Source organism: Passer domesticus, chromosome 30 (genome assembly GCF_036417665.1).
Source record: "Passer domesticus isolate bPasDom1 chromosome 30, bPasDom1.hap1, whole genome shotgun sequence".
In the NCBI taxonomy this organism is placed as follows: domain Eukaryota; kingdom Metazoa; phylum Chordata; class Aves; order Passeriformes; family Passeridae; genus Passer; species Passer domesticus.
The window spans coordinates 3,560,084-3,583,413 of record NC_087503.1 but is presented as its reverse complement, the minus strand read 5'-3'; the positions used below and the strand labels follow the sequence as shown (position 1 = coordinate 3,583,413).

The 23,330-nt window shown below is 56.1% G+C and overlaps 1 protein-coding gene and 1 long non-coding RNA gene across 2 annotated transcripts; both read right to left on the bottom strand.

Annotated features, from left to right (window-relative positions):
• Nucleotides 1-3,620: 3,620 nt before the first annotated feature.
• On the bottom strand, nt 3,621-4,779 carry LOC135287670 (uncharacterized). The gene is made up of 3 exons (XR_010351230.1): nt 4,754-4,779; nt 4,435-4,491; nt 3,621-4,154 (listed from the first exon to the last, which is right to left on the bottom strand). It is a non-coding gene; the product is annotated as an uncharacterized LOC135287670 (long non-coding RNA).
• A 1,294-nt stretch (nt 4,780-6,073) lies between these two features.
• LOC135287576 (uncharacterized) lies at nt 6,074-8,318 on the bottom strand. The gene is made up of 7 exons (XM_064400866.1): nt 8,106-8,318; nt 7,714-7,862; nt 7,331-7,475; nt 6,925-7,112; nt 6,704-6,841; nt 6,319-6,433; nt 6,074-6,088 (listed from the first exon to the last, which is right to left on the bottom strand). The coding sequence occupies exons 1-7, from the start codon at nt 8,316-8,318 to the stop codon at nt 6,074-6,076; spliced, it is 963 nt and encodes a 320-aa protein (XP_064256936.1).
• Nucleotides 8,319-23,330: the final 15,012 nt, after the last annotated feature.

Genomic DNA, 23,330 nt, shown 5'->3' with positions numbered 1-23,330 from the left:
TTGAACATATCTAAATCTGACCCCACCGAATTTAAATTGCTCGGCTCCGCATCAGCAAATTTGTGTGTTGAATTTCTCCCTTTCCATGACCGCGACGAAAATTCTTTTACACCGATCATAGAACCAAATCAAAACTACGCGGCAGGAAATTGGTGTTCTGTTACCTCCCATATTACCATCGCCCTTTCCTTTGAAGATAAACCCAGATCCCTTCCCAACGGTATATTTTTCATTTGCGGAGACCGAGCATGGGCAGGCATCCCCCCTCGCCTTCTAGGAGGCCCGTGTACATTTGGACGGCTGACGCTGTTTGCTCCCAACAATTCCCAAATTAAAGATTGGAAACAGAAACTTGTCGCACACAATTCAGCCCGTGTAGCAAGAGATCTTAAAGATTTAAATGAACAGTGCGACTCCAATATTGTTCATTGGTCAAAGCCAGAAGGTGTCGCATGGACAGTGTTTCTCCCGTGGGTGTCTATTGCGAAGTCTCTAGGTGAATTAGCCCACCTAGAGTGTTGGGTAGCCAAACAAGCCAATTTTACCTCAGCCGCTCTAAGTAACCTCCTAGCAGATGAGGAAATAACAAGGCAGGCGACTCTCCAAAACCGGGCAGCAATAGATTTTCTATTGCTGCTCCATGATCACCGGTGTGAAGAGTTCGAAGGGCTCTGCTGCCTCAATTTATCATCCAAAGCCGGGGACGCCAGAAGATCTATTGACAAAATGAAGGGAATGATCAGCGACATTAAGGAGAAAACATCAGACTGGCTGGGAGACATCTTTACGGGATGGGGTCTCTCGGGCTGGGTAGTCTCTATTTTGAAAACTGTTGTTTTAGTCCTTTTCATTTTACTGGTCATTTCAATTGCAATTTCTGTCGTTTGGAGAATTCTTAGAGGGCTTATCGTTAAGTCGATGTCTGCTGTGGAAGTGAATCGAGTGGTAGTCGAAGAACAGGTTATGGACGGAAGTCAAGAAGAAGAAGGCACCGAAGAAGACGAGCAATTAAAAGACATTTAAACCCCTGGTCAGATGAATCCTCAGAAGATGGTTTTTAAGTTACCCCACTCCTCCTTTTTTTAAACAAAGAAGGGGGAGATGTTGGGGTGCATTAGTTTTGAGTTGGTTTATTCCTGTACCCCCCATTCCTGTTTATGGTTTTGCCCCGGGCTCTCTCTCTCTCCCTCTTCTTGATTGTCCCGTCAGTTACACTTTTATCTTTCCTAAATCCCTCCCTGACTGTCTGTCTGTTATTCAGGGTCCTTGCCCACTCATCCAGAACATTCTGTCTTGGACATTGAATGATTGGATTAGAGGTCAGGGTCCAACCCCTAATTTATTTACACTGGACATCCGAGCTGTTTGTTACGCGTTATTCCCTCCTCTCAAAAATTTAGATTGGTCGCTGTGTTCCAGTTATAAGACCTTGCTGGACAAGCTTTTCTGTCCGCGCCCGACGCACCTTCAATAAAACACCTCCTTTTTCCCTGTCGACGCGGTCCAAGCCTTTTCTCCTGCGGGACGCAGCCCAGCTTCTCTCCTCACGGCTCTGGGGGTTTCTCGCCCTTCTGAAGGCATTCCGCCTTAAATACTCTCCCTAGGAGGCCTCCTAGCGGGAGAGTGCCCTTCCCCCCTCACTGCTGCCGGCGGTGCTGGCCAGAGCAGCCAGGCGAGTCAGAGAGTCAGAGGTCAGCAGTAGCCACTGCAATTTGAAAATAAGTGTCCTCTGGAAATCTGGCAAGATAAAAGAGCTTCAGACAATAAATACCAAATTAAAGTCCAGCAGACACAGTTCTTACATTGTTGCAGCGAAGTAAATCCTACACTTCAAAGTATTTCATTTTTCAAGGTGAAACTGAGGATCTAGTTACATTTTCCTGTGCACTTCAATGACTAAAAATACAGTTCAACCCACTTGTGGCCTCAAAACTGTCGATGAGGGCTTTCCCAAGGAGAAATCCAAAGTGGTCTGACAACAGAACAAAGCAAGTCTCAGTGGCTTCAGGACCCCTACACAGTGCATATTAACTGCAGGGGCTGCTCCACCCTTGAGGAGACAAAGTTGTGCACATGTCTCTTTAGCACAGACATATATTAACCCAATTGCTTCTTCCTTACTTTTTCTCTACTTAACATGAAAGAGTCCAAAGGCCAACAAGCTGAAGGGAAGTGTTTCTGGTTACCTAGCTACTGGAAAAACACACTCATCTGTAACACCAAGAAATATGTTTGGACAGAGCTGTTCTCCTTCAGCTATTTCCAACCATACCATCGAACAGCAATGGAAAGGTTGTTTTAAAAGTACAGCTAGAACAGGTATTCTCTAATGCATTTATAGCTCTTAATCTCCTGAAAATTGCCTTCAAGAAAAAAAAAAGTGTTACATCTAATTTTGCGTTAAGACCTGACCATATATTTTACCTTCCACTATATCTACTGTAAGGAAGTGCTGTAGTGCTCTGCTATTGTCAGTAGTTGCAGGACACATTCTGACACAATGGTCTGAAAATTAACACAAGACAATCCATTCCTGTTTCCTCAGACAAACAGCTTCTTTTATTATCAGGAGCTTTCTTTTACAGTCAGTTCAAAACTCCTGAGTCACGACAGCTCATTGGTCTATCAGAACCAAAAAAATGCCTGCACCCTAGGAGAGCTCCTATTGCTTGTGAGCCTGTCAGTCAGTCCAGAGGCTAGTTCACCCAGCTGAGCTAGACTTTCTAATTGCACACATTTTCAGTACAAATCAGTTTGCAATGCAACAGTATTCTTTCTCTAAATAACATAAATTACCTCTTCTTTCCTACAATGTCATTCCTTCCCCCAACTCTGTATCCACATGTCACTTTGGGCTCACAGGACGGGGCCACCTACAAACACAAGCAGCTGTTTTGCAGCCATGCCCCAGAGAGATGAGAAGGATCCCTTGCCCCTGCTCTCTCTTGGTTGGGTTTCTGACTGGCTCTGAGGCAGGGGCTGCGCTTCCTTGCTTGTGGGGAGAGCAGAGCCGCCAGAACCACACCCAGCGTGCAGGCACAGCCTGACAGCACTGCGGTCACTGGGACGCTCGCGCCTCTGAGCCTCAGACACTGCTGCTGCTGCTTCATTTGCTCTGAGGCACACCCAGAGCTCACTGCTGGGCCACAGTGGTCTCTGGTTCTGCCCTCTTCCTGTCCCCATGTAGAGCTGGAGCACTGCTGTGCTTTCAGGAAGCTTTTGTGAAAACTTCCAGCATTGCAAGCTCCTTTGCCCTCGGTGGATGCCTGCCATGGAATCCCTCACGGCTGGGTTCAGAGCATACTCAAGCTGGCTCTTCTAAAACCCAGGCTCCTTGTCCCCCTCAGCGTGCTCAGCACCACCTTTAACTCCACAGTGCTGTGCAACTGGAGCAGCAGGACAGGGACCTTTGCAGCCTGAGCTGCCCTTGTTCCTCTCTGTCCATGCACAGAACGCAGCATGGAAGAGAAGGGCAGCAGGGCCCTGCGTGTCCCCGGGCTCAGGTTTTGCAGTGCTTCAGCTCCATGAAGACGCGGGTAACATGAAAAAGCCAAACTTTATTAAGAGAAAGAGAAGGGGTGAGCTGGGAGGTAAAAAGGAGGATGGGCAGGGCCTGAGGGCTGGAGGGAGGGAGCTGCCAAGAGGGAGAGGGATTGCAGGAGCTCCTGGAGCTTGCCACAGGCTCAGCTGTGAGCAGCTAGAGCTGTGCCTGGAGCTCCAGCTGGTCCATTCTGCTGTGCAGGTGCTCCTGCCTTTGGGTTTTGGAAAAAGCCAAACTGTTTATTAAGGGAAAGCAAATGGAAGGGGTGAGCTGGGGAGGTAAAAAAGGGGATGGGCAGGGCCTGAGGGCTACAGGGAGGGAGCTGCCAACAGGGAGAGAGATGGCAGCAGGGATGGCTCCTGGAGCGTTCCACAGGCTCAGCTGTGAGCAGCTAGAGCTGTGCCTGGAGCTCCATCTGGTCCATTCTCCTCTGCAGGTGCTCCCATTGCCAATGGGAGCTGGAAACCACTGAAGGACTCTCCTGGAGCACATGTGTGAGCACATCCATCTGATCCCACAGACAAACTAAGCCTCTCAGATCTTCTTTCCAATGCAATCTGCATCAGAGTGCTCCTGCAGGATGGACTCTGATCTTCCCTGACAGCTTGAAGAACTGGAAGAGAGAGGAACAGAGCCACGGCCAGCGGCCAGATTGAGGGAATGCAAGGAAAGCCTCCTGCCAGGGCCATCGCAGCCGGCTCTTGTCATGGCCAGGAGGGAGCGGCAGACAAGGGTTTGGGCTGGAAGGTGCTGGCCTCGCATCCCGCACGTGTCCCTGAAAGCTCTCCGGGCTCTGCCCCTGCCGCCCCTGGTCCACACAGGGAGCAGAGCCCTGGGCAGCCCGGGCACGGATTGTAGCTCCGGGGCTGGGATGTGCAGCTGCCCTCACTCACCCTCAGCGAAGACCCGGAGCTCCTCCTTCTGCCCCGTCATGAGCGATCCGGCCACCCCTGGCAACACAGAGGCTGTGGGGCCCCAGGCGGCACAGCTGCCCAACACGGGCGCTGCCAGCCCCGGGGCCGCACGCCCTCCTCCCCGGGCAGGGCTCAGCCCGGGCCCTGCCGCACGCTGCCGCCCGAGGGAGGGCACGGCTGTGGGAGGGTGGCGGCAGCGCCGAGGGCGGGCGGGGCTGCAGCGGCCCGGGCGCGGCTCCCGCTGCCGGGGCAGCGGCCGGGCCGGGAGGCGGGGAGGGACGCCGGGCTCGTGGCTCACCGATGATCCTGACGGCCGCCTCTCGCAGGGGCCGCTGCGGGCTCTGCAGGCGCGGCAGGGCCCAGCGCAGGTGCTCAGCCGCTCGGCTCGCGTCCTGCAGCAGCTGCGGGGAGCGAAGGCTCGGCGCAGGCTCTGCCCCTTGGCCGGGCGCTCCCTGCGCCCAGCACCGGCCGAGCCGGCCCGCACGGCCCAGGGCAGGGAGCAGCGTGCGGGGCGCGGGCTGGCGGCCCCAGGTGCGGCGCTGGGCAGGGGCACAGCTGCTAGCCCCCCACGCTGAGCACTGGGGGCAGGGGGCTTCACCAGCCTGCGGCTGGGGCTGCCGGGCTGTCCTTACCAGGCTCTGGGCAAACTTCATCCGCTGCTCCTTCGTCAGCAGCTCCTCGAGGTCCGTCCTCCTCAGGAAGCGTGCCGCACAAAGCAGGGCTTCGTGAGAGGCCTGGAGAGCAGCAGAGAGCCGCAGGTGGCACCAGGGTACAGGGCACAGGACCCGTGTCCCTGTGCCAAGGCCAGGGGGAGGCTGGAGCCCGCCAGGCACCAGGGCAGGAGGTGGCCGAGCCCCTTCCCAGGGATGCAGCAGCATGCCACAAAACCTCACCTTGGCCACGTGCAAGTTCTCATCGTGCCAGCGCAGGAATAGAGGGAGCAGGCTCTGGCTCACGATTCTTGTGAGAGGCTCTTCCCCCTCTTCCACTACCAGCTCCATCACCTTGCTGAAGAGCTGAATGGAGAGCAGCTGCACCTGGCTGTTGTCCTGGAAGGAAAGGAAAAGTCCTAAGCACCAACTACTCCAGGTCCACTGGGGCAAAGGCCCAAAACTGTAGAGAGTACAAAGTTTCCAGGCAGCATCCAGTGCCCTTGGCTGGGGGCACAGAGCCTTACATTGTCAAAGTGTGGCAGCAGGGCCTCAGCCAGCTTCAGGGCGGTGATGCTGGGTATCTTATGGTCTTTGTCCTGGAGCACATGCGTGAGCACAGAGAGGGTCATCCAGACCACCTCTGCATCGGGATCAGCCAGCTGCTCCAGCAGGTGTTGATAGAGGCTGCGTATTTCTCCGCCCTGTGTGCAAGATGAGGTTGTGCTGTGAAGCTGTGAATGGCTGCAGCACCAAGAGCTGCTTGGGGCACTGGGGCAGCTGAAGCGGGAGGCAGGAGAGCTGGGAGCAGCTGCTTCTGCTGCCAGAGCCCAGCCAAGGCCAAAGGTCTGTGTTCCCCTGCCCCACACTGACAGCATGGCTTCAGCCACTGCCCCCTTCTCACCAGCGAGGGCTCCTTGCTGAGCACCACGAGGCCTCTGAGCTGCAGGAGCAGCCTATCCCTACACTCACTCAGCAGGTGCCTGGATACGACCCACAGGGCACTGGGACCATGTTGGCTCAAGTCCAGACACTCCAGGAGCTGAAAGGCACAGGGCAGTGATGGGGACATGGCCAGCAGGAGCCCGGAGCCGCACAGGGCCGGGCCCAGGCAGCAGCAGCGGGCACGGGCAGCGTCCCAGGCGGCTGCAGCTACCAGAGGCCAGAGAGCTGGGAGGCAGCTCAGCCAGGCAGCGCTGGCCATCAGGCTCACCTCCACCAAGAACGCCAGGGCAGGCAGATCCCAGCGTGGCTGCTTCCCGATGAGCAGGCTGAGCAGGTGCGAGGCCATGTGGGGACACAGGGGGCTCAAGCCACAGCGCATCTCCCTGGCAGGGGAAAAAGGTACCCAGGCCCTGAGCCGGTGGGCAAACCTCTCCCGGGAGTGACTGACAGAGGTCTGATCTTTCCCCAGCACTCTGCGAGGGGTCACGGGCCCCTTGGGAGGCAGCTGCTCCTGGGCATCCTCCTCTCCCAGGCTTTTACAGTCTGCTTGGCCGTCCCTCGGCCCTCTGGCTTACAACCACAGGGACTGTGTGGGGCACTCCGGGCACAGGGCACAAATGCTGGTGGTGGCGGTGGGGAGAAGGGGGTCTCACCTGGCCAGCAGGCCTGCTGCCTCATGCTGGGTGTCGGCACAGAGCAGGGTGTCCCAGACCTGCAGGTGCTCCAGAGCCACCAGCTTCTTGTCAAAGCCCAGCTGGGAGAGTAGAGCCTTCATGGTCTGTGCTGCAAACCTGTGTGCCGAGCAAAGGCCAGGTCATGCTGGGAGCACGGGCCCTGGCCACAGGGGGCATGGGAAGGACAGGGCGACTGGGACCTGTTGGGGTCGCTGGGAAGGCCGTGTTCCTCCTGGCACACTCTCCAGAAGTTCTGAACATTCTCTGGCATCTGCTCTGTGGTGATGAAAATTTGCAAGAGCAGATCCACAAACAGCTGGGGAGAATGAAGGAGTATTCCGTAGTGCCACTCAGACATGGGGGCAATCCTCCACAGCACCAGAGTTGCCTGCAAGACACAAAGCACCCCGAGGCAGTGCTCAGTGCCGAGGTGTCCATGAGGCAGGGCCCGAGGGGAGACGCAGGGTGAGCACCCAGCCTGCTGCCCCTGAGCCTGCCCTGAGCCCAGCTTTCAGCCCAGGCCAGGAGCTGCAGCGTGGGGAGAGCATGGAGAGCTGCTGGAGAGGTGACCTGGAGGGCGAGCAAAGGCCAGCTCCAGAAACTCACAGCCAGGGCAAAGACGGCCTCGTCCCTGCTGCAGAAGAACGTGCCGTACGGTGGCTGCTTCTCTAGCACAGAGAGCAGTGCTGGAAGCACCTCCTCCGCAGCTACTTCTGAGGTGCCCATGGCCCTCCACATCAGTGTGGCAGCTCTGTGGGACCAGAGCTGTGCGTCAGCACCCTGCCCCATGCAGCTGCATGGGGCCGGGTGACAGAGCCCCAGTGCCCTGAGGGGCCGGGAGGGAGCATGGCAGCAGGCTGGGGAAACAGAGGGGCCCGAGAGTCCCGGAGCTCTCCGCTGTCTGACAGACCCCACCAGACCGGCTGTACAGGGCAAGGGGCCCTACAGGCCCACGAGCACTGAGCTCTTGAGGCAGTTGTGCTCCATACCTGTCACACAATGGGGCACAGTGCAGGAGGCTCATCACCACGTGAGCAGGGTGTTTTTCAGTCAGGCTCACAATATCCATTTGCAGCTCGGCATCCACAGTGTCACAGGACGTGAGTCTCTGTAGAATGTCCTTCACCGTGGCTAGCACCTGGAGGAAGCAGCATGGGGAAGACTTGGTGTGGTGTAAAAAGGGAGCAACTTCCCCAGCTTCCCCCAGGAAGTGCTTGCCTTCCCACCCCACTGTAATGGCCCCAAAGCTGAGTGGGCCTAGTGGATGTGGCTTGAGGGGCCACATGATCCTGGGAGGCCTCCAGCCCTGGCCCCAGGCTGCTTGCCTGCTGCGGAGAAGAAACACCCTTCTGGAAAACTCCAGCCTGGGTGCAGGACTCACAGTTCGTGCAGTCATGGCGTCAGTCTGTGGCATGGCCTGAGTCTGGTTGTTTGAGGTGGCCATGCCCTCAGTCAGGGCCATGTCAGCCTCTGCCCTGCCCTCGGCCGCTGCCTGGTCACAGGTTGCAGCGAGCTCAGAGGACACTGTGCTGGCAGCAGGCTCTGTCTGCAGCTCGCTGGGCCTGGAGTCAGGGTCGGCCGTGCTCTTGGTCATGGTGTCTCTGGTCTTTCTGCGCCGAATGCGCAGGAACCTCCGCAGCGCCTGCAGCAGAAGGAAGGGCAGGAAGAGAGGGATGTTCCATGGTCTGCTCCAAGTGTGGGGCTGGGCTGAGCAGTGCCAGCAGGGCTGGCCCAGGTGAGGATGGCCGCAGGTACCTGCACCGCTCTGCGGAAGCGGCCACGGGTGGGGTGCTGCTCCTGAGTCTGGTCCTTGGCTGCATCTGACAAAGAGGGAGCGCAGCCAGAGCTGAGGGGCCGCGGGAGAGGCTGGAGAACACAGGCCAGCCCTGTGCTCTCCAGGCAGGGACAGCACCCTGCGTGCCCGGGGCACGGAGCATGGCTGTCATTGGAGGGGCAGTCCTGAGCCCTGTCTGTGGGCATGTCCACAGGGATGGGATGGGATGGGATGGGATGGGATGGGATGGGATGGGATGGGATGGGATGGGATGGGATGGGATGGGATGGGATGGGATGGGGCCAGGCTGGCTGCAGGCACCAGCCCTGCTGCCCAGCTCTGCCACTCACCATCCTGCAGTGGCTGCAACTGCTCCGGTTCCGCAGGCTGCTGCACTGGGGCAGCTGCAGGGCCGTTCTTTTTCTTCCCCCGAAGCCTCCTGAACAGGCTGAACATTCTGCTCGCCATCCCGCTGTCCGACCTTGAGGACACCTTCGAGACAGATGCCTTGGCAAAGGTCCGAGTCAGCGATGCCGCAGTCACGCCTTGCAGGCACCTGCAAAAGAGAGGCCTCAGGAAGACTACAGGACAGCAAGTCCTGCACTGTGTTCCCGAGGGCTCCTGCCACAATGACAGGAGACTCCTCGTGAACAATGGATGTCACCAAGTCCCACGGCCTGGCCACGAAGGCACTGGCCGCAGGGATGGGGGATGCCTTGGAAAAGCTCCAAGTCAGCGAGTCCCGAGGTCTGGCCGTGAGACCAGCCGCAGGAGTAATGCCTCGGAAAAGCTCTGGGTCAGCAAGGAATGAGCTGGCTGTGCGGGGGCTCCTCACAGCACCGCTCTGTCCTGTCCTGTCCCGTCGCATGCACCGAGCACTGTGGCCTGGCCGCGACGCTGCTGGCACCTGTGTCAGCACGTGTCACAAAGGGCTGCTGTGACACCCTGTCCCACTCTGCCCCATGGTGACCCTGCTGCAGTGTGTCACAAAGGGCCCTTGGAGACGCTGCCTTGTGCCCCGGGGCCACCCCCTCCCCAGGCAAGGTGCCCCCACTTGGAAGGAATCCATTTCCCCGAGTGTCTAACGCAGCCCTGGACACACCAAGGCTGGCCAAGTGCTCAGGGAAGGACGCTCCACCTCTGTGCCTGACCCGCACAGCCCAGCTCGGTGCTGGCCCTGGAGCAGAGCGGCTTCCAGCAAGCAAGAAGCAAACGCATCTTGCCAAGAGCTAAAGCACACCAGATAGGGAAGATGGCATTAATGTGTGCATAAAGGCCTTTGAATTCACAGCTCTCTGAGAGACATTTGGGGCTCTTGGCTGGACAGAGATGATCCGACTCTGTCCTGTGCTCAAAGGTGAGAACATACCCTACCACAGGTGCTTGGCTTGGTCTCTGCAGGTCCAGGCAGATGCCAAATTTGCTCTTCACAGCCTTCTCCCTTCCCACGCCCTTCTGCCAAGTGCAAGGGGACTCAAGGACGGAAAGGAGCGCAGGGAGGCAAAGGGAGACAGCTGCACCTACCTCACTGGGGGCTCCTGGGGAAGCCCTTTGCTTGAGAAGCAAGCCCCTCTCTTCCAAAGGCATTTCCCCAAATGTGCACATTTCCCGGGGAACATCAACACACACTTAAGAAACCCTGGCAATGCTGAATTCCTTCTGCTTCTTGCAACACAGGCACTCCAGCTCGAGCTCCTCTTCCTTCCCCCGAGTCTGTTTCCACAGGTCCCTTCTGGTGCGCAGCCCCGGGCCCCCTATAAACAAGAGCTGCCCACTGCCTCTTCATGTGCCCAAACTCCTGCCTGCACTCAGGGCAGCAAAACCAGGCTGTTGCCAGCCAGGGAGCGGAGCCCTGTTCCCGCAGGAGGCTCTGGTGAGCCCCTTCCCCACTGTGCACACAGCACTTCTGCCTGCCCAGAACGCTCCTGGGAGAGCAGAGCACAAGCTGGCCAGCTCTGGGCTCGGCACACCCCAAACACAGGTGCAAAAAGATGCAGCCACTGTTTTGCAGCCATGCCCCAGAGAGATGAGAAGGATCCCTTGCCCCTGGTCTCTCTTGGTTGGGTTTCTGACTGGCTCTGAGGCAGGGGCTGAGCTTCCTCACTTGTGGGGAGAGCAGAGCCGCCGGAACTGCACCCAGCATGCAGGCACTGCCTGACAGCACTGCGGCCACTGGGACGCTCGCGCCTCTGAGCCTCAGACACTGCTGCTGCTGCTTCATTTGCTTTGAGGCACACCCAGAGCTCACTGCTAGGCCACAGTGGTCTCTGGTTCTGCCCTCTTCCTGTCCCTGTGTAGGGCTGGAACATTGCTGTGCTTTCAGGAAGCTTTTGTGAAAACTTCCAGCATTGCAAGCTCCTTTGCCCTCGGTGGATGCCTGCCATGGAATCCCTCACGGCTGGGTTCAGAGCATACTCAAGCTGGCTCTTCTAAAACCCAGGCTCCTTGTCCCCCTCAGCATGCTCAGCACCACCTTTAACTCCACAGTGCTGTGCAACTGGAGCAGCAGGACAGGGACCTTTGCAGCCTGAGCTGCCCTTGTTCCTCTCTGTCCGTGTACAGACGACGGCATGGAAGAGAAGGGCAGCATAGCCCTGCATGTCCCCAGGCTCAGGATTTGTGCTGCTTCATCTCCACGGACGGAGCCATGGGTCAAGCGAAAAAGCCAAACTGTTCATTAAGGGAACACAAGGTGAAGGGGTGAGCTGGGAGGTAAAAAAGGGGATGGGCTGTCGGAACCCAGAGCATCTCTCTGGATGCCCTGGATGTCTTAAATCCCTGGCAGGGGCTCGGAGACCCTGGCAAGAAGCCAAAGACACCTGGAAATTCGATGTTAATTCATGGAGCAAATTGCCAACCTTATATAAAGAATTACGGGTCACAAAAGTTCAAGTAGCATAGTAGTAGCAATCACAGGGTGAAGGGAAAAACTTTGGAGCACTGTACAGGGAGGGTTTGTATGTTGTACAGGGGGGTTTGAAATTCTGTACATGGGGGTCAGGAGTCCCAGGATGGAGGAATTTGGGCATGCCCTGTCCTTCTTCTTTCTTCTCCTTGGCATCCATGTTCAGGATGATGTTGGCATGTGTGGATTGGTTCATAGTGAAAGTGCACTTGCCAACAAGGGCGAAAAGTATTGGAAATTGAAGGTAAATATCTTATACGTAGTTTTTACTATAAAAGAGACAACTGCCCCGTGGGCGGGAGAGAGTGCCCTTGGCTGTCTTGCTGATCAGACCTCGGCTGGACAGACAGAAAAACTTTGTAGATAAGGAACAATAAACTCAACTGAAGACCAAAAAGCAAGAGTCCAGACTCCTTCTTCGAGAGTGCGGCCTGCCCAGAACCACCTTTTCCCGTGCTGGGGCAGAGACCACTGGCAGCCGACCCCGGCATTGAACCACTAAGGAAACTCTACATGCCTCTGTGAAGACACGTTAAAGACGAGAAAGCCTGGGAGGGTCTCTTTCCCTTCTGGCCAGCAAAGAGGTAACAAGGCTGGCCCAGCCCCCGTCTCAGCCGGGCCGGGCCGGGTGGCTCCTGCCGTGGGGCTGGGCCCCTTCCCAGGGAGCCCCCCAGGCCCCATCGGCTGCCGGGCAGGGCAGGGGAGGCCGCGGGGCCGAGGCCGGGCCGGGCCATGGCTGCGGTTGCCAACACCTGGGCGCTACCGAGCCCTGCCCCGCCGCCAGCCCGGGCCCAGCCAGGATCCATCGGGCCCCAGGAGCAGCCCCGGGCCGGGCCGGCTCGGCCAAGATTCTGCCACCCTTGGGGTTCACCCGCAAGCCCCGGGCAGGGGGAGGAGAAGCCATGGGCCCCGGCCGTGCTGCTGCTGTGTTCTGGCCTGGCTGCTGAGATCCTGGCCCTGCCCCAGCGCGGCCCATCCTGACACAGCCCCAGCGCAGCCGCTGCAGAAACCTCCATGGTAAAACAGCTCCGGCCGCAAGGACCGAGCCCGGCCGGGGTCACGGAACCATCTGCAGGCCCTGGGTGAGATATTATCTCTTTCAGTGCTTATATCCTCCCTCGAGGGAGAGAAAAGGGCTAAGTGCAGGCACACAGAGGAGCAACACGAGCACACTGACTTCAGTGAAGAGGAAGTTGAGCACCTGATGGGAGCTATGAGGAAATGCCCTGATCTGAGGACTGAAGTCCTCTTCTAAAGCTATGGAGAAGGATGTCATTAATACATCAGACTCTCTTTTTCCCTATAACGCATTGTAAATATGGGGAGATGACTTGTTCAGCAAAGGCCTCCATGCTACAGTAAGCAAATGTTGAAGTAGCTGTGATCCCATGAGAAGTTTGAACAGAGAAAGAGAGAAGAGTGATGAGAGCCTGTGCCCTCAGGGAGAGAAGAAAAAGGTCTCTGTTCTCAGAGATGAAGATGATTTCAAATAGATGAAGAGAACCTTTGCTTTTGAACAGCTTATCTTTAAACTAATACCCCATAAGTTGGCATGGCCCATAAACACAGCCGTGGGAAAAGCTGTGAAAAATGGGAAGGACTTGACGATTGCAGATTTTCCAGGCAGCTGCTATTTGTGGCAATTGAGAGCCACGAGAAAATATGTCTTATGGAGAAGTCTCCATAGCATGCAAGAGAGACTCCTCTCCCTAACTGAATGAAGAAAACTATTCTAGAGATGGTAAACTGACTGAAAATTTTCGGTTTTCTCTTTTTACATTGTCAGGAAGAAGGAAACGGTTGTAGGGAGAGGAGAAGTGTTCTGAAAGTTTTTTTCTGATCCTTTCTGCTCTTTGTTTTAGTTATTATTAACAAAATTTGCCTTTCTCCTAATCATACCTCAGAGTAGGAAATGAGTAAGTATATCCTAGTCAGTGCATTGGAAATTAGCCAACACTGAACCCAACAGACCAATTGATACATTGGCTAAGAAATCTCAAAATAGCGAACCAAAACCACTACAGAAACCTTCCTGATGAGCTGTAAGAGAGAGAGGGAAATGAAGGCAGGGGCATGGTTTGTCAGGACTTGCTTGATCCTAATGAGCCCCTTGGTGCATTTGGAGCTGAGCCCTGGAATTTCAGGTCCTGAGAGAAGATTGCAAAAACCTTTCCAGGACTCAAAGTCAGAGGAAAAACTCAAAGTGTCTCAAAGAATGAATGGGTCCCACTGAGATCCATCCCCAACACAGACTCCTCATGGACTTCTTGGAGGAGAGAATTAGAGGCCAGGATGGCACAAAAATCTCTCAGAGACTCAGTGTCAGAAAGGAAATTCCAAAGTACCTTAAAAACCTTGAATATCTCAAAGTATTAAGGAGCCCAATTGGGTGTCCATACAGAGGTCTCAAGGGACTCGTTAAAGAAGATAATTGGGGCCATGATTACACAAACTTCTCCCAGAGTCTGAATCAAAAGGGAAACACCAAGTACCTTCAAATAACTAAAGTACCCTGAAGCATTAATGAGCCCCACTGAGTGTTGTCACTGACAAAGCCTCTCCAGGGACTAATTACAGCAGATAATTGGAGACCATGATTGCACAAACCTCTCAGAGACTCCAAGCCAAAAGCCAAACCCAAAGTCCTTTGAAAAACCTGCAGTCCCTGGGAGCATTCAGGAGCCCCCAGGGCCATCGCTGAGCAAGGCTCCCCAGGGACTCCTTCCAGCAGATCCTTGAGGCCACTGGGATGTGGGCTAGGGGGGGATGCTGAGGGCAGGACAAGGGGCTGACAGTGCCCAGCCTGGCTGGGGCTGTGCCAGGAGGCCCCAGGGCCTCAGGACAAGGTGTCTCCTCCCAGCCCTTGCTGGCACAGACCCTGCTGCTGTGCCCCAAGCCACCAAGACTTGGCTTCTCTTTGTCCCCACCTGGCATCACTGCCTCCAGTTCTCTGCTCTGCCTGGGGCCTGGGGACACTTTCTCAGTCGTGTCCCTCAGTGGGACCCATTAAAAGTCCAAGAAACTTTGGAGTTGGATTCTGCCTTGCAGTTCTGGAGAGGTTTCTTCAGCTGCCTCTGAGGGACTGATGTTTAGGGCCTGAGCACAAAGCCCCAGAGGGTCAATAAAGTGCTTGTGCTGTGTCTGTGCTGCTGAGCTGGGCTGGGCTCCTGGCACAGAGGCAGCTCCTGGTAAGCAAGAAGAGCTTCAAAAGCACATTTCTCTTGATGAGCAGCTCTTCTGCCAGCCCAGCAGGGCTGGGGCACTGCCTGCAGCCAGCCCAGGCACAGCCCAGAGGCACAGAGAGCTTCAATCAGTCAGGGCTGGGAAGGTGCTGAGAAGTGCCTGGGGCAGAATCACTGCCAGCCCTTGGCACAGGAACCTCTGGCTGCAGGACAATGCAGCTGCAGCTCCTGGATTGATCTCCTAAAGCTGGAACATCCCAATGCCTGCAGACCCTGTGAGTACATTCTCTGATTGTCTCTTGTGCAGAGCAGCCAGGGGTGCCCAGGGCTGTCCTGCAGAGCAGGCTCCTGCAGCCCAGGGCGCTGTGCTGGGGCAGGGACTCTGCTGCCTGCCAGGGACAGCTCTCAGCCGGCCCGGGGAGCTGCTCCCAGCGCTGGGGGACAAGATCTGGGTGGAAGGAGACAACTGGTAAGGCTTGGAAGTGTCCTCCCTGTGTGGGGAGGATGCTGCATTGTTCAGGACTGCTCCCAGCATGGCATTTAACTCCACAATATTTCCGAGTAGATTATACAGGCAGCAGAGCAAGTCAGGGGCGGCATAAAAGGGAAAATCCAGAATTTTTATTCTACTTCTCTGGGTTGACTGGATGGTAATTGCACATAGATATTAACCTTTTAGTTCAGCATAAGAAAAACTTTTTTTTTTTTTTTTTCACAGTTATTCCTAAATCATGTAGTAACAGAAATCACCACAGGGCCCCTTCCAGGCAGCATCAGTGTCCCTTTTCCAGCCACCTCAGGGTTGCTCTGACGTTGCCATCAGAGCCTGCAGAGCCAGAGCTGCTCCTGGGCAGTGCCAGAGCTGGGAGGGGTCTGCAGGGCAGAGCTGAGCCCCCAGGGCTGGGCTGGGCTCTGGCAGCACTGGCAGGGCCCAGCCCTGAGCACAGGGAAGCAGCTGCTGGCAGGGACAGCTCCAGGCAGCAGAGCCCTGGGCAGGCAGTGGGGGGAAAGTACCCCCAGGCTGTGCTGGGATATTTAAAGTCCTCTGCAAACCCAACTGTTCCATGATTGTTTTTATACAGATGCCCATGCCAAGACAGCACAAATGAGTAACAGCAGCTCCATCAGCCACTTCCTCCTGCTGGCATTGGCAGACACGCGGCAGCTGCAGCTCCTGCACTTCTGCCTCTTGCTGGGCATCTCCCTGGCTGCCCTCCTGGGCAACGGCCTCATCATCAGCGCCGTAGCCTGCGGCCAGCACCTGCACACGCCCATGTTCTTCTTCCTGCTCAACCTGGCCCTCAGCGACCTGGGCTCCATCTGCACCACTGTCCCCAAAGCCATGCACAATTCCCTCTGGGACACCACCACCATCTCCTACACAGGATGTGCTGCTCAGCTCTTTTTCTTTTTCTTTTTCATCTCAGCAGAATTTTCCCTCCTGACCATCATGTGCTACGACCGCTACGTGTCCATCTGCAAACCCCTGCACTACGGGACCCTCCTGGGCAGCAGAGCTTGTGCCCACATGGCAGCAGCTGCCTGGGCCAGTGCCTTTCTCCATGCTCTCATGCACACAGCCAATACATTTTCCCTGCCCCTGTGCCATGGCAATGTCCTGGGCCAGTTCTTCTGTGAAATCCCGCATATCATCAAGCTCTCCTGCTCCAAATCCTACCTCAGGAAATCTGGACTTCTTGTGTTTTCCATCTGTTTAGTATTTGGCTGTTTTGTGTTCATTGTTTTCTCCTATGTGCAGATCTTCAGGGCTGTGCTGAGGATCCCCTCTAAGCAGGGACGGCACAAAGCCTTTTCCACCTGCCTCCCTCACCTGGCCGTGCTCTCCCTCTTCCTCAGCACTGGTATATTTTCTGACCTGAAGCCCCCCTCCATCTCCTCCCCATCCCTGGATCTGGCCCTATCAGTTCTGTACTCGGTGGTGCCCCCAGCCCTGAACCCCCTCATCTACAGCCTGAGGAACCAGGAGCTCAAGGCTGCAGTGACGAGACAGATGAGTGGAAGGTTTCTGAAACATTAAACTGCTGGCCAATTACTGCAAATCACTTGTAATAAAAGTCATCTTCGATACTTCTAGATTTCCTTGTGGAGATGCTTTTCTTTGTTTTACTATTTCCATCTTGTCCACAAAAAAAAGTCATTGTTTCTGCCATTACTCATTTTGTTTCTATCCACCTTCCCTGTGGCCACAGACTGTGTCAATGAGGGGCTGTGCTCTCAGTGACTTTAAACGAACTAAAGGATCTCTCAGCAGAGTTTTCTGCAGAGATGCCCTTTTGTTGCCTTCTCTGGAGCTGCAGCAGCAATGTCTCTGTGCAGAGCTGGGGCAGATCAGTGCTGGCACAGCAGCTGTGCCCAGCAGCAGCAGCAGCACTTGGTGTTGCCAGTGCTGCTGCCGTGGCCCTGCCCCGCTGCCCTGGTGGCCCTGGTGTTGCTGCAGGGCCTGAGTGCTCTCGGGGCTGGGCACAGTCCTGGGGGTGGCAGTGCTGGGGCTGCAGCAGGGACAGGCCATGGGCACTGCTGGGGCAGCGCTGACGCCTCAGGCCAGGCCCTGGGGGCTGCAGGCTCCTTGCCCAGGCTCTCTCAAGAACACGGCCAGGCCAATGCTCAGCACAGAAAAGCCCCAGGGTGAGCAGCCCCAGGCTGGCCGTGGGCAGGCTGGGGGCAAACAGCATGGCTGGGGCTCTGCAAGGGCCCTGGGGGAGATGGGAAGGAGCAGCAGAGCAGGGGCTGATCCATCCCCAGTGCGCTGCACAGCCCAGGGCAGCGTCCCAGAGCGTCCTGATGGAGCTGCCAACAACATCCCTCCTCTGCAGCCCTGGCCTCTCCCCCAGCTCACACAGGTGCCGCATCCTTGCAGGCACAGCCACGGCAGCACTGGCTCAGGAGCCCCTGTTTGCATTGCACAGAGCAGGCAGGAGCACTCCCATGCTGCTGCTGTGGGGGCATGAACCTGAGGGAGCACAAATGCCATCAGCCCCTGGGGCCAGCAAGGGCTGGGGGACACCAGGGAAACCACTCAGCTTTGTCCTGGCCTCTGCAGTCAGCAAGAAAGTTTGTTCCCATCAGCTGGGAGTTTCCTGTGCCACTGCAGACGCTGTTGCTCAGAGCCAGGGCTGCCAGGCAGCCACCCCCAAACTGCCACAAGCATTTCCTTTGCTTCACCTTTGCTTTCTTTACTCTTCCTTGTACAAATTTCTTCCTTTTGCCACCCCTGTTCCCTCCCCTGCAAAAAGCCCATCCCTGTTTGCCCTTTCCTCTCTGGCCCCACTCCCCATTGCAGTTCCTGACTTAGCACCATGGGAATGTCCCTTGGGCAGCAGGATCATCCTCCAAGTGCTGCAGGAATTGTCTGCAGGCTCCTGCAGTGCCTGGTGCTGCTCCCTTGCCAGAGGCACCCCAGGCCAGGGGGGCACATCTGGGCTGCTGTGTCTGCCTGTGGGGCTCCCTGTTGTGGGCAATGAGGAGGAGCTGCAGAGGCTCTGCAGCACTGACAGGATGGGCTTTGGGGCTGGCAGGAGAAGCTGAGGGACCTGGGCTGCTGGAGCTTCTGAAGAGGAGGCCCAGGGCTCATCCTGCAGCTGCTCCAAGGGTGGTTTCAGAGAATCCCAGAATCAGCAAGGCTGGAAAACACCTTGGAGATCATCAAGTCCAACCTGTGCCCTGACACCGCCTTGTCTCCCCTGGACCTCCTCTTCTCCAGGATAAACAACCCCAGCTCCCTCAGCCACTTCACACAGCTCTTGTGTTCCAGACCCCTCCCCAGCCTTGTTGCCCTTCTCTGGACACACTCCAGCCCCTCCATGCCCTTACTAAATTGGGGGTCCCAGAACTGGACACAGCACTCGAGGTGTGGACTCACCAGGGCCCAGCACAGGGGAAGAATCACTGCCCTGCTCCTGCTGGCCACACCATTCCTGATCCAGGCCAGGAGCCACTGGCCTTCTTGCCCACCTGGGCACACTGCTGCCTCATGTCCAGCCTGCTGTCCATCAGTCCCTGCAGGTCCCTTTCTGCCTGGCTGCTCTCCAGCCACTCTGTCCCCAGCCTGTAGCGCTGCAGGGATTGATGTGGACAAAGTGCAGGACCCAGCACTGGGACTTGTTAAACCTCACCTTGTTGGATTTAGGCCCTGGATCCAGCCTGTCCAGGACCCTGTGCAGAGCCCTCCTACCCTCCAGCAGATCCACACTCACACTGAGCTTGGTGTCATCTGCAAATTTGCTCATTCTGGACTCATTCCCCTCATCCAGATCATCTATGCAGATATTGAAATCCGCACTGGCTTCCTCTCATCCCTCGGCCATCCTGTGGGTGCCCTGTGATGGCACTCAAGGTGATCTGTTCCATAACCTTGCCGGGCACCCAGGTCAGGCTGACAGGCCTGGAGTTCCCCAGCTCCTCCTTCCAGCCCTTCTTGGGGATGGGCTCACACTGACACCTCCATTCCTCTGGGACCTCCCTGCTGAGCCAGGACTGATGGTAAATGATGGAGAGCAGCTTGGGGAGCTCATCCACCAGCTCCCTCATTCCCCTAGGATGGGTCCTATCCTATCCCGCACACCTTTGAGCATTTGAGTGGCTCAGCAGGTCAGCAACTGCTTCCTCCTGGATTCCAGGGGGCTGTTCTGCTCCCTGTGCCCATTCACCAGCTCTGTAGGACATTGGTCCTGAGGACAACCTGTCTTATGGTTGAAAACGGAGGCAAAGAAGGTGTTCAGTACCTCAGTCTTTCCTCATCTTTAGTAACCATATCTCCCCCTGCATCCAATAATTATGCAGATTGTCCTTGCCCCCACCTTTTGCCAATCAGGTATTCATAAAAACATTTTTATAATCCTTCACAGAAGCAACCAGGTTAAGCCCCACTTCAGCTTTCACCTCTGTAATTTTCTTTCCCATGACCTAACGACATCCTTAAACAATTCCTGAGTTTCCTGCTCCTCTGTCCAAAGGTGATTTCTTTCCCATGACCTAACGACATCCTTAAACAATTCCTGAGTTTCCTGCTCCTCTCTCCAAAGGTGATGTGTCCTCTTTTATCCCCTGAGTTCTTGCTAAAGCCCCATGCCCAGCCAGGCCAATTATTGTCCTTGCTGACTCATTTTTTGTCACATAGGGACAGCCTGCTTCTGTGCCTTCAAGGTTTTGTTCATGACATATGTCCATTCTTTGCTGAACAACTTCACTTTAAAGGGCTTCTTCCCTTTAAAATTCAGTACCTGATTCAGAACATCCCAGATCTACATCCTGAATAGGCTGAAGTCTGATCTCTGTATGTCCAGTGTAGAATTTTCCTTGCTACCCCTCCTTCTTTCACAGAATATAGAAAACTTGATTGTTTTATGGTCACTTTGCTCCAGACAACCTCTGACCTCCACATCTCCCACCAGCCCTTCTCTGTTTGTGACCAGCAGCAGACAGAGCTTTCCTTGGGAGTGGGGATTGCAGGAAAAATCCCCAAAGTGCAGCTTGGAAGGTTCAGGCTGGAGCTGAGGAGAAAGCAAAGTCCCTGCCAGGGTAGAATTGTGGTGCTCGAGGTGTGGCAGCGTGAGGCTGGGCCATGGCCGGCTCTGTGTGCCGGGAGCCGGCAGCGCTGGGTGCAGGGAGCCCAGGGAGGGCACAGAAACGCTGGCTGAGAAATGCTGGGGCACAGCGAGAGGGGCGAGTGCAGCCGGCCAGGGCACAGGAGCAGCACGCACAGGGGGCACAGCCTGCAGGACAGATGGCCGAGGGCTGGGCAGGGCTGGCAGGGCCACAGGCACCCAGGCCTTTGTGCCCTGGGCTCGGGCAGCGCCTCTGGAGGCCCCACAGCAGGAACTTTCCTGGCAGGGGCTGCACTTTGGCTCTCCCTCGGCCTCCCTGGCCAGGCTGGCAGGGGCTGCAGTTTTATGGCATTTGTCCTTGCTGCCCCTCACATCCCCCTGCCCCACAGAGAGCCCCGAGCCACCCGTGAGGGACAGGCCCTGCTGGCCCAGGCTGGGCTCAGGGCTTGGCCTTTCTGCTTCCCCCAGCCAGCCCAGGCCTTGCTCAGCATTGCAGTTCCCTGCCCAGAGCCTTGGGCTCCCCGCACTCCTGGCCTCAAGGATCTGCTCACACCAGTCCCTGGGGAGCCTTTGGCACTCCCTGCCCTCACTGGGGCCCAGCCATGCTCCAAGGCACTTGGAGTTTTGCTGCTGACTCCTTGAGCAGCTTCTTCATCCTTCCCTCAGTGCCTGAGGCTCCTGGACCAGGCCCCAAATCCACCGTGGGGCTGATTAAAACACAGAAAGCCCTCAGGAGCTCTTTGTCTCCCTTCAATTGTCTTCAAGTCTCCAGGGCTTGTGCAGTGATTGGAGTCAGTTTGGAGTTCTGTTAAGGAGGAAGATGTCAATGTGCACCAAACACATGATGTTTGGATTTAATCATATGGGTGTTTTTTTTATTTTTCAGTTCAGAAAAGAGGTGATAGAAGCATTCCCAAAGTGATCTTGATGCTGAATGTCTCCTTAGGAGGTCTGGAGAAGAACAAGCCCCTTTTGGGCTGACCCTGTTTCGACAACCTGCTCCTCACCCCCAGCCTCACCATGTCTGTAATAACCCACCTGGGACTGACATCCCAAAATATCAAAAAATGTTGCTGTAATTTATTCTTTTATTTTATTCTGTAATACATTATTTTGTGTGATTATTTAGTTATGTATATATTTATTTTCATTTATAATATTAACAATGGTTTTTCTTACCTAGTTTTTATATTTGCATAAAAAATCTATGCATTTTTACTAGCCAAGAACATTAATGTTCTTTGGTTCTATGTAGCACAATCCCCTTCCTTAATTAATTAAGGTCTATTGGCTATTTATTTCTTCCTCTTTATGGTAATTAGTAATATGTCCAGTCATTTTGTCATCATTTTTATCATCTTTTTCTCAGACAGGGGCATGGGAGAGCCCTTTGGTGTCCAGGGAGACATTTCTGGGGCACATTGGAGGCAGTTGTGGGTCTGGGGAGGGAATTTAGAAAGAACTTGAGGGTATGGACTACACTTGGGGGAGCCGGGTGGGCACTTGGAGGGGCACTCAGGGATTCTGAGGGACAGTTCGGGGTCCAGGGGAGCACTTGGGGGTCCAGGGGGGCCCTTGGAGGTCAGGGAGGGGAATTTGGGGCCCTTCGGGGTCCGGGCGGGCCCTTGGGGGGCTCGAACGGGGCTCTCTGGGGCGCGGGGGGTGATGGGAGCTGTAGGCGCGGGTACAATACTGTTAAACGGGGCCGCAGAGCACCACGGGAGTTGTAGGCGCAGCTGCAATGGCTTTTGGTGATGGCGGGGCATGACGGGAGATGAAGTCCCGGCTTGAAGAGCGCTGTACGTGCGCCGCTGGGCATGATGGGAGCTGTAGCCCCGGAAGTGGCTGGACCGCGGCGTTTGGGGGTTCAGGGAGGCACTTGGGGAACACTTCAGGGTCCGAGCCGCGAATGGAGGTCCTCGGGGGGAACGTAACTGGTTCGGAAATACCTGGGGGGCGCTTGGGGAGCTCCAACTGGGCTCTGTAGGGCGCGGGGCACGGCACGAGTTTTAGGTGCGGGACTGTGCTCTGAGGGGCTCTGGGGCGGCGGGGGATGAGAGGAGATGAATTCCCACAAGCGGCTGTACCGGGCATCCGTGGGGTTGGGAGCACTCAGGGGATCCGGGGACGCTTTTGCGGGGTCCCGAATGGGCGCTGAGGGGCACTGAGGGATCCTGGAGGGTCTGGGGGACACTTAAGGGACAGATGGGGGGCTGATGCCGGGGTGGGTTCTGTGGAGCGCGGGGCATGACGGGCGTTGTAGTCCCGGCTCCAATGGGGCGCTATCGGGCCGCAGGGCATGACGGGAGTTGTAGGCAAAAATAAAAGATGGCGCTGACACCAGGCACTGCTCTCAAGACCCCGATCCCTGCGCTGATTGGCTGCTGGCTGTGATTGGCAGGACCATTGGCAAATGGGAGACAGTGGAGGCGGGAACAGCCCTTTCAACTCCTCCAGTCCCTCCCAGCACAGCCCAGTTCATCCCCAGTACAGACCAGTGCGACCCCAGTGCCTCTCCAGTCCCTTCCAATACACCTGAGTTCATTCCTAGTCCCTTCCAGTTCCTCCCATTGTCATCCACAGTATGCCCCAGTGTCTTCCACTCTTCTATGCTGTGTCCCCAGTGATCCCAGTTTGTCCCAGTATCCCCCAGTGTCACTCCCAGGATGTCTCAGTGTCTCCCACAGCGTTCCAGTGTTCCCCAGTATGTCCCAGTCCTCCCCAGTGTTTCCAAGCACAGTTTAATGTCTCACGGTTGCTGTGGCAGCCAAACCCAGCAGTGGGGTCAGGGCAGTGTCCATGGCCACAGCCCCTTGCAGTGGCCCAGTGCAGCTTGGGCTGATGATCCACCCTCACTGCTGGCCCAGGGCAGCCTGCAGTGGTTTTGGTGGCACCTTGGGCTGGCACACACCTGAGGAGTGTGTCTGTGTTCAGTGGGGAAACTCATGAGTTTTAGATTGCTTCAAAAAATACAAAAAGGAAAACCCCTCTTAGGCTGAGTGCAGCCAGCTCTGCAAGCCCAGCAGGTCCCAGGTGAGTGAGGACAGACAGGATGGGGCTGGGGAATGTGGAGCAAGGTTGTCTACACTGGGTCAGAGCTCAAGGCACAGCTTCTCTGAACAGGCCAGATCTCCTGAGGAGAGACCCTGGGTCAATATCAATCAGAGATCTAAAGAGAAAT